This window comes from Beta vulgaris, chromosome 8 (assembly GCF_026745355.1).
Source record: "Beta vulgaris subsp. vulgaris cultivar EL10 chromosome 8, EL10.2, whole genome shotgun sequence".
Classification (NCBI taxonomy): domain Eukaryota; kingdom Viridiplantae; phylum Streptophyta; class Magnoliopsida; order Caryophyllales; family Amaranthaceae; genus Beta; species Beta vulgaris.
This window is the reverse complement of record NC_079209.1, coordinates 9,793,720-9,803,336: the sequence shown is the minus strand read 5'-3', so window position 1 is coordinate 9,803,336 and position 9,617 is coordinate 9,793,720. Positions and strand designations below refer to the sequence as shown.

Sequence of the window (9,617 nt, the reverse complement as noted above, 5' to 3'; positions counted from 1 at the left end):
GTGAATAGAATTTGGAAGAAAAACATTAATGATGTCCTATACCCTGAGGAACTAAGATATTGACAATATCCATAATCCAATTTCTCTCAAATGACAAAATCTCACTAACTTTTAAGCTCTCATAACCACTCACTACCTGATATTAGGCTTGAATATTTTATGAGTGTAAGTACCCAACTATCTCCCATCATACCAACATTTTTATTTAAATAAAAATCGATAATAGAACACGTCAGCACCAACTTAAATCCCAAAATTATTCTCCCTCGATATTTTATTTTATCATAATTCATGAATAAACTATTACTCCATCCGTCCCAAAATATAGTTCCCATTTCTCTTTTTTTCACGGTAATTTATGCAAGTAGAATCTAAGAGGGGTAGTAAAGATTTTTTTATTTATTTAAATAAATTTTGTATGGGAAAAGATGATTTTAGGATAGAGAATGGAGAATAATTGGTGGAAGAGCATTGATGGTAACATTTTGGTTGAATAAACAAAGGAAAAAACAAAATTCAAGAAGTAAATAAATGATGGGACACGGTTTTTCTAGACAAATTATGGAAAAATATGGAACTAAATATGGAAATGAGAACTATATTTTGGGACACTCAAAATGAAAATGGGAACTATTTTTTGAGACGGAGGGAGTATGAGATGAAGGAACCCACTAATCTATCAAAAGAAAACAAAACATAGCAAAAATTCACTCAAATATGTTCAATTAAAGTTCAAGTTCACCAGAATTCAATTAATTACTATCACCCCAAGGGCTAACACATGCATGGAACTTGGGAACATAGTTTTCCAAATGGCAAAGAAGTGCTCAATTTTCAATTGCCAATCTTCACATTTGGACCTATTTATCAGGAAGAGATACTATTCTACTTAGCTTTCTCACCAACCATGATGGAAACTTAGAAAGCGAAATAACTTCTATTCTGTGGTCAGCTTACCAAACCCAAATTACCAAATCATTAGAGAAATTAAGCAATCTAGTACTTATACAGTACTGCTGTTTTCTTTGATTCAAAAAACCCAGCTTCAAAAACTCCAAAATACTAAAATCAGCAAGAAATCTGACATAATTGCCAATAAAAATTACCAATAATCCCACATTTTTTTAATATCATCATAATTTCATAAACTAACTTATTACCATTTCTGAAATTTTATCAGATATCCCTGTCAATCAAATGTCTTGTAGCTTCACTACTTGCCCAAAAGTAGCAAGAGAAAAAGAAGCAATGAGAGGAAAGCCAAACAAAGATGAGAGAGAAAACCAAATTATACGCACGCTTCTGTAGTTGAAGACTGAGACAGAGGATGATGCTGTAGTAAAGCTCAAGCTTTTGCTAATGGCTGTTTTTAGCCTCATTCTTTCATTTATCCTCTCTCTCTTCTTATTCTCACCATTTCCAGGTAATTATCAGACATTTTGAATCTTGCCCACTTCATTTTTCACTGATTTTAGCAAACCCTTTTCAGCTAATTGTGCAAAAATCTGAGCTTTTAGAGTTTTTCAAGAGTTTATTTTGGTAATATATATAATACCCATTTTCGTATAATTGTCATATATTTAGAGGTGAAGTTTTTAATTTCTTTACCACTTCAATTTCTATGAACTTGAATGAAATTTTGTGATTTTTAGTTTAAGTGATTCATTCTAAGATGCACCCATTTTCGAATTTGTGTAATTAACACAATTTGAAGATGAAAATTTTGAATTTTGAGCCATTTTTTTCAATTTATATGCTGTCTTACAGAGCAATCCTGTTTGTAATTTTTGTACATTTAGCTTAAATCAACACAACCTTATGTGCTAGTTTATCAAATTGAGTGAAACCCAGTGTGGAATTTGTACTCTTAACAGTCATATTGCTTTGTGTAAATTTCAGCTCAAGGGAAAATAATAGGAGAAATTAAGGCAAATAAAGGACCAGATGAACCCTATGTTGGAGTGAACATTGGAACAGATATATCAAACATTTTATCTCCCTCAGATTTGGTCTCATTTCTTCAAGTACAAAAGATTAACCATGTGAGACTCTATGATGCTGACCCTGATTTGCTGAAAGCCCTTGCCCATACAAAGATCCGGGTCATAATTGGGGTACCAAATAACCAGCTTATTGCAATTGGATCCTCCAATGCCACCGCGGCCGCTTGGGTGGACCGGAATGTTGTCGCTTTCTTCCCGGAAACCACCATCATTGCCATTGCTGTGGGTGATGAAGTCTTAACCACAATGCCTTCAACTGCCCCTTTGCTTTTGCCTGCTCTTGAATCACTTCACAGTGCACTTGTGGCTTCAAATCTTCATACTCAAATAAAAGTTTCAACCCCACATTCAGCTTCACTTATTTTGGATCCTTTCCCACCTTCTCAGGCTTTTTTCAACACCTCAATGACTCAATATTTGTTGCCAATTGTTAAGTTTTTGTCTAGGACTCAATCTCCTTTGATGATGAACTTGTATCCTTACTATGTTTTTATGGAGAATAAGGGTGTTGTACCATTGGATAACTCTTTATTTAAGCCCTTGACACCTTCCAAGGAAATGGTTGACCCTAACACTTTGCTTCATTACACCAATGTGTATGATGCAATGATCGATTCAGCTTATTTCTCTATGAAAAACCTCAATACCACCGATGTTGTAGTGCTTGTGAGTGAGACGGGTTGGCCTTCTAAAGGGGATTCCAAAGAGCCGTATGCTACCGTGGATAATGCTGATACATACAATTCGAACCTCATTAAACATGTTTTCGACAAGAGTGGCTCCCCATTTCACCCCGAGATGACATCTAGTGCGTATATATACGAGTTGTTCAATGAGGATTTAAGGTCACCCCCGATCTCAGAGGCCAATTGGGGGTTGTTTCATGGGAATACTACTCCGGTTTATTTGTTACATGTTTCGGGAAGTGGCACCTTTTTGGCTAATGATACAACAAACCGAACTTATTGCATTGCTATGGATGGGGTGGACACGAAGACTCTGCAGACTGCGTTGGATTGGGCTTGTGGTCCGGGAAGGGCTAACTGTAGCGAAATTCAGCCTGGAGAATCTTGTTATCAGCCAAACAATGTCCATAATCATGCTTCTTATGCATTTGATAGCTATTACCAGATGGAGGGAAGGGCTTCCGGATCCTGTGATTTCAAAGGTGTTGCCATGATCACTACCTCTGATCCTAGTAAGTTTTTCCACCAAATTTGTCATACTGATTTCCGTCGTCTTATGTTCAAAATTATAAATTCTAAATTATTCCTTTTTTAGGCTTTAATCTTGATTTTTGCTGCTTTTTTTACGTGTTTTTGCATTGTGAATATCGATTTTTTTACTTGTCTCATGTCCAAAAGGACTATGGGGAGGGATTGGAATTTGGTTTGCTGTTAGTTCACTCTTCTCTGTAGGAAAGGCAGGGAAATATTAAGTGTAAAGTTAAGTGAACGCAATAAAGCGAAAAATGCATAAATCTTGGTAAAAGAATTTGAAGGCACAAGCTTCTGACCTTCGCTGAATGCTTAATTCTAATGAGCATCTTCTTTGCAGATTAGAAAAAGAATATGCTTTTACAATGTCTGTAAACCACTTTGCACACGAATGTTTAGGTGTAAAGTCTAAAGATAATGCAAAATTTTAAAGCATGAATCATGCCTGCCTATACTGTAGTAAAAAAATGAAAGCATTTTTTACTGCTCACTCGTACTGTAGGAGAAGCTGCATCAATGCATTGTTGCAGAAAATGAGAAATGTTGTCTCAATAGCATCAATTGGGAAGAGTGCCTAATAACACTACTTAAGACAAGGAATAATGTTTGGTCCCGCCTTCCCGTCATAACTCATACAAGAAATAGTAAATTGCCAAAAGACCCGTTTGATGTTTCCGATCTATTATGCGGGACAAATTCTTATATCAGACGGTCTCAAACAATCACTCATTGTGATATCAGGGTACTTTTATATGTTTATTTATATAGTTTAATTTTATTTAGGAATATTTGCTTAGATTATTGTGAGACAGTCCTACAGCTTGATCTTGTTGGGGGTAAGATTGCGTACATGAACCTCGAGAATTTCTATTAGACCCAAGCTTCAATGTTGTTGATGAGAGTAATTTTGGAAAAGAGTGTCCAGTTTTTTAGCCTAAAAGGTGGAAGAAACACCATAATACATAATTTATAGTTAGCTGTTTTCCCAGTAATGAGGTCCATTTCAGAGTAGTAAAAGATTAAAGGTGACACCTTTTCATAATCTGGAAATCTAAAGAACATATTATTTGCTAATGCTTTATAAGAAGATACTGCTTGACATATGGAGCCCAACTATCTGCCCGACCACATCTTTTATGCAGTGCATCATACAAAAATACTTTGGCCTTTTGCTCTGTTGGAATGACTTCATATGTTTTATTATATGTTGGCATCTTTGCTGCTGCAGAACAGCAACGCCAATGCATTTAGTTCATTATTTTGGAGTATGGCCCTTACAAAGTTTTCATATTCATGTGGCTTTTTTTGTAGGTAATGGTAGCTGCATATTTCCCGGAAGGTCCGTCAATATTTCTGTCTTACCTCTCACTCTTACTCCTATTGCTGTTTGTCCAAAAATTTACTGTATATGTTGAGCACTTCAGCTACACCGACACTGCCTGATCCCGGTTCATATCGATATTGCCATATAGGCAGGACATGGTGGCTCAACCCCGGAAAATGATTCTGCTCTAAATATATCTAATTTTTTTCTAAAACAGTTTTTTTTTCAAAAAAAAGATCCTTATGTGATTATAAATTTTTCGTAGTTGATGTAGAGTATTTGTTTAACAACTGTTATCTATTTCTTAAAATGTGCAGTAAGAAGGAAAGAACCAAGACAAGCGAGGTGGTTAATTCAACTCAACTTACCAGCGGAGCATTCTCGAGCTATGGAAGCAATCTAATGAGTTTAGCGAATAGTAGTGTGATTTCTTTGTGTACTCTTGTGTTTCTGCATTACTTTTCCAATCTAGTAATTTTTTAGCAAGTAGCTGAGGATCTTGAGGTACATAAGATAGAAGGTAATTTTTTGGGCAAGTGTAACATTTGGCTGTAACTTTTTTCTTCATTATATGGTGTTGAATTAGTAAGGAGTTTTTCAAGACCCTGTCAAAGTAATAAGTAGAAGTTAAACGTCAAGGAATGTCACTAGCTTTTGCGCCATTTTCATATTTCTATTTCGCCTGTTAAGTCCTTATAATGTGCGAAATAGAGCTAACAGCCTAACGATCTTTAAAGCACTTTACAATCTGAATACAAAAGTATGCCTTCTATGTTCTATTACTTGTGCAGCTGCAAGGGCTAGCCCCTCTAGTATGCCACCATGACTTTGGCTAGAGGATTTTTTTTATCTATATATAAAAAATAGTTAAGAAAAATTCTTTGGGATGTCCTAGCAATAGGGTCTCTACCAAGAGGCTCATTATAAGTCATACACTCCCTCTCCCTCCTAAATTCCAAGCAAATGTTTAGAGTAGAAATTAAACTTTAAACAGATCGAAAAACTTCACTTAAGCCAACTTTAATTCCTAATTTCAACTAGAGAAGTGGTAAGAGGCATAATTATCATGAAGACATGAACCATCTCTAAGTCCCTATACACGTAGTCGGGCAATGGGGCGTCCTGGTTGCCATATGGCCGAAATGGGTGCCCATGTGCTGCCTAGAAAGCACTCTCCTAAAAGGAGGATTGTTTATGAGAAGCCATAAAATTCAATGAAATACTTGTGCAATAACGTAATAAGGGGGCATCTCAAGGACCAAATGAGCTTCAATTGTTATGAGACTTGAAGTTGTATCAACTAGGGGTGCTTATCGAGCTCGCCGAGCCCGAATAGCACTGGGCTCGGCTCGAGCTCGTTTAAAATTTCCCAGGCTCGGCTCGGCTCGTGAGCTCGCCGAGCTTGGGAGAGTCGAGCTCGAGCTCGGCTCATGATGGAAATTTGGGGCTCGAGCTCGACTCGCGAGCTCGTTTAGGCTCGGCTCGCGAGCTCGTTTAGGCTCGGCTCGCGAGCTCGCTTAGGCTCGGCTCGCGAGCTCGCTTAGGCTCGGCTCACGAGCTCGTTTAGGCTCGACTAATGAGCTCGGCTTGGCTCGAAGTAGGTGAGCTTGTTCACTCACCCATCATATGCTTTTATAACTTGATTTCCCTCTTAGCATTGCTAAGATTTCAATGTGTGACTTCATGGTTTGTTAAAGAAAAAAACAAACTCACTATCCCCATTTCAATGTGGAACTTTATTTTGTTTAAGATAAACAAACTCATTCTACATATGCTTATATAACTTGGAATCCCTCTTAGCATTGCTAAAATTTCAATGTGGGACTCCATGTTTTGTTAAGAAAAAAACTCATTATACCCTTGTTTTGTTTACATGCTTTTATAACTTGGAATCCCTCCTAGCATTGTTAAAATTTCAATGTGGGACTCCATGTTTTACTAAAGAAAAAATTAACAAATATTTTAAGTATTAAATAATCAACTATTTAAAATTACACTTCATTCCCTCTATGAAGAAAATAAAGTATAGTTTTTGTTTTCCAACCAAGGAGATACAAAATTAAACTTTAAGTTGAAGTAAGGAATATTAGCTATTTATAAAGAAAATAAGGTTGATCCTTGTTTTTTTAACCAATGTGGGACTTTAGTGCCTAGTGGAGTAGAGGTGAAGTTGGATCACAAATTAAAATATATAATTTGTAATCTAAATTAAAATATAAATTAGTATTAAATTTTTTTAATATAAAATATTTTTTTAATATAAATATTTTTTTTAATATAAAATAATAAACGAGCTGCTCACGAGCTTTACGAGCCGAGCTTTGCCTAGCTCGGCTCGGCTCGTTTAAGTCTCGAGCCGAGCCCGAGCTCGAGCCGAGCTTTGACCGAGCCGAGCCCGAGCTGCTCGCGAGCTTGTCAGGCTCATTATCACCCCTAGTATCAACATTTGTATAGAATACTCTAGATTTTAGAGCGTATAAGCTTAAGCACCATAGAGGCCTATAAGTAGAGGTGGCAAACGGGTCAAACGGGTCGGGTTAAAACGGGTCGGGTTATAATCGGGTCAACTTTTTGTTCAGGACGGGCCGGGTTTGTTCGAGTACTAGTTAATATCGGGTCCATGAGATTTCGGGTCATATCGGGTCGGGTTAGATCGGGTTTTCAATCTCCCAAATAAATAAAACACATATAAAACTAATGAGAGTAGATTAAATAATTCATGGACAGTGGCTAAATTATATATAATATTTCAATACAATATTTTCCTTAAATTTGTTTAAAAAGTAAATAATATGACAACTTTTCGGGTCGGGTTCGGGTTGTGCTCATCATTATCAGGTCATTTTCGGGTCGGGTAGATTCGGGTTTGGGTAGATTCGGGTTCGGGTCTATTTTTATTCGGGTCGGGTTATTTCGGGTTTCGGGTCGTTAGTTTCAGGTGAAAATCGGGTTTCAGATCGAGTCAACGGATACGGGTCAATTTTACCGGCTATACCTATAAGTAGGAGTAGGACCTCCCCTTCATTTGGACATACCATCCAAGAGAGCTCCTTAAACTCATTCATCAACAATCAAAGCATTTTTTTTGGGAAAAAATGATTTAACCGGTCCCAACTTTGGGCGTCCTGACAAAAACAGTCCCAACTTTCGTTTTTTATTGTTCAGTCCCAACTTTTGGGGATACTTTACACACGTGGTCCAGGTTCATAGGATACCTGCTAAGCCTGTTAAAAAAATTAACCCCCTCCTTTTCCTTTTTCTTTTCGAATTTTTACACTTAACTACTCTTTCTTTATCTCTCACCTCCCTCCTCCCTCTTCTGCAACTACTGTCCCCTCCCTCTCCCCTGCTAGGCTGCCACCCCTCCTCCTGCCATCCCATTTTTTTGATTCACATCACACAAACCCAGCAAAATAGAAAGAGAGAGAAAGAGAAAACAAAGAAAAAAAGAACAAGAACAATGGGCTGATAATTTTCGTTGAAGAACTCTGTTATATCATCCAATCCACCACCATAAACAGCCCATCTAGAATTTTCGGGCTCTACCCTCAAACTTTCACCAGAATTCACATTCTCTCTCCTACTCTTAACTTCACCATCATCACCATTTCTGCCATTTTTGGAAGAAAACGTAGGTGGGTTATCAAGAATATGGGGTTTCAATTGCAAAAACTTGTCATTTCTCACCTTCAAGTATTCCTCCAAATTAATATTTGTAGCCATATTCTTCTTCTTAATCTCGACCCAAATTCTAATTCTTGCGCAATTTTATGCCTATATTTCTTAGTCAAATTGATTTCTTCCACAACTTGTTTCCATTCATCTGGACTAAGTTCTCAGGTTCAATTACTTTGGTAATTTTTTGGTTGCTTCTGATTTTTTGGGTAGTTTTAGACATCAAAGAAATTAGAGGTTTTAAGACAGTGCAGAAAGTAGGGGAGGAGAGAGATTGGAGGTTTTTGAGAGAGAATGTGATGGATGAATAAAGGCGTGAAGGTGTGGAGAAAGAGAGAGGAGAGAGAATTAAAAGAGGAAGGAAATTGAGTGTGTTTGGGTTTTGAGAAGAAGAGAGCTAAACATGGAGATGGCAGTACGGTTGGTAAAGTCGGCGGAGCTCCTAGTGGGGGCATTTTTGCTGTTGTTTTTCTGTTTTGTTACTCCCCTTTTGCTTTCTTGGAGGTAGTGGGGCTTCGAGAGTTGATAGTTTGGGGATTAAAAAGGAAAAAGGCGAGGGGTTTCGGGGAACGGGGAGAGGGTGGTGGGGAGTGGTGATAGTTAGGGTATGTGGGTAATGGGGTGGAAGGGGAGGGGGTTGGGTGGCAGGGGAGAGGAGGATGAGGGAGCAGTGAAGGAATGAGGGAAGAAATAGGAGGAAGAAGATAGAAAAAAGAATTCCTGGTTTTGTTAACTAAAAGAAAGTCACGTGCAGGCACGTGACTAGTATTTACCTGCATTAGCAGGTTGGTAACCTACTAGGTCCGTGCGTGTAAAGTATCCCCAAAAGTTGGGACTGAACAATAAAAAACGAAATTTGGGACCGTTTTTGTCAGAACGCTCAAAGTTGGGACTGATTAAATCAATTTTTCCTTTTTTTCCCCCAACATCCTACTTTTCTTATGTTGAGTGTGACACTAGCAGGCACCGTTTATTACGTGACAATGGCATGCTTAATTGCTTATAGATCCATAGCTCACTTGAACTCCTTTATTAGCAGTCAAAGCATTTATGATAAGAAAGTTCAGATCAAGTTTAAGTCGTCCTTAAAAAAATTAAACAATAAACTTGATAACTGGACTTAAATGTGCTTAAAATAAGGGAAATTTTCTCAAGTACTCCTGAGGTTTGGCGTTATTCCCAAATTACCCCCCATATTTGGAGAATTCCTCCGATACCCCTGAGGTTTGTGTTTGTGCTCAAGATACCCTTACTATGGATGGAAATCTAACGCCGTTAGGTTTTCCGCTCTCTCTCCACCCATCATCCTCCATTGGTGAACATGGAAGCTTTCTCTCTCCTCCCAACCCATTTTAAAGCCCAAAAATGATAACCACAACCCGACCCTGACCCAAAAAG

General features: G+C 37.7%; 1 protein-coding gene across 1 annotated transcript; it reads left to right on the top strand.

The window, feature by feature from the left end:
• The first annotated feature begins 797 nt into the window (after nucleotides 1–797).
• LOC104900977 (glucan endo-1,3-beta-glucosidase 1) lies at nucleotides 798–5,145 on the top strand. Its single transcript, XM_010688516.4, has 4 exons — nucleotides 798–1,423; nucleotides 1,900–3,201; nucleotides 4,532–4,559; nucleotides 4,862–5,145. The coding sequence occupies exons 1-4, from the start codon at nucleotides 1,360–1,362 to the stop codon at nucleotides 5,025–5,027; spliced, it is 1,560 nt and encodes a 519-aa protein (XP_010686818.1). The 5' UTR covers nucleotides 798–1,359; the 3' UTR covers nucleotides 5,028–5,145.
• The last annotated feature ends 4,472 nt before the right edge of the window (nucleotides 5,146–9,617 follow it).

Coding starts and splice junctions, on each gene's coding strand:
- LOC104900977 (XM_010688516.4), top strand. CDS start 1,360: ATGGCTGTTTTTAGCCTCATTCTTTCATTTATCCTCTCTCTCTTCTTA. Junction 3,202..4,531: donor GATCACTACCTCTGATCCTA/GTAAGTTTTTCC, acceptor CTTTTTTTGTAG/GTAATGGTAGCTGCATATTT. Junction 4,560..4,861: donor AGCTGCATATTTCCCGGAAG/GTCCGTCAATAT, acceptor TAAAATGTGCAG/TAAGAAGGAAAGAACCAAGA.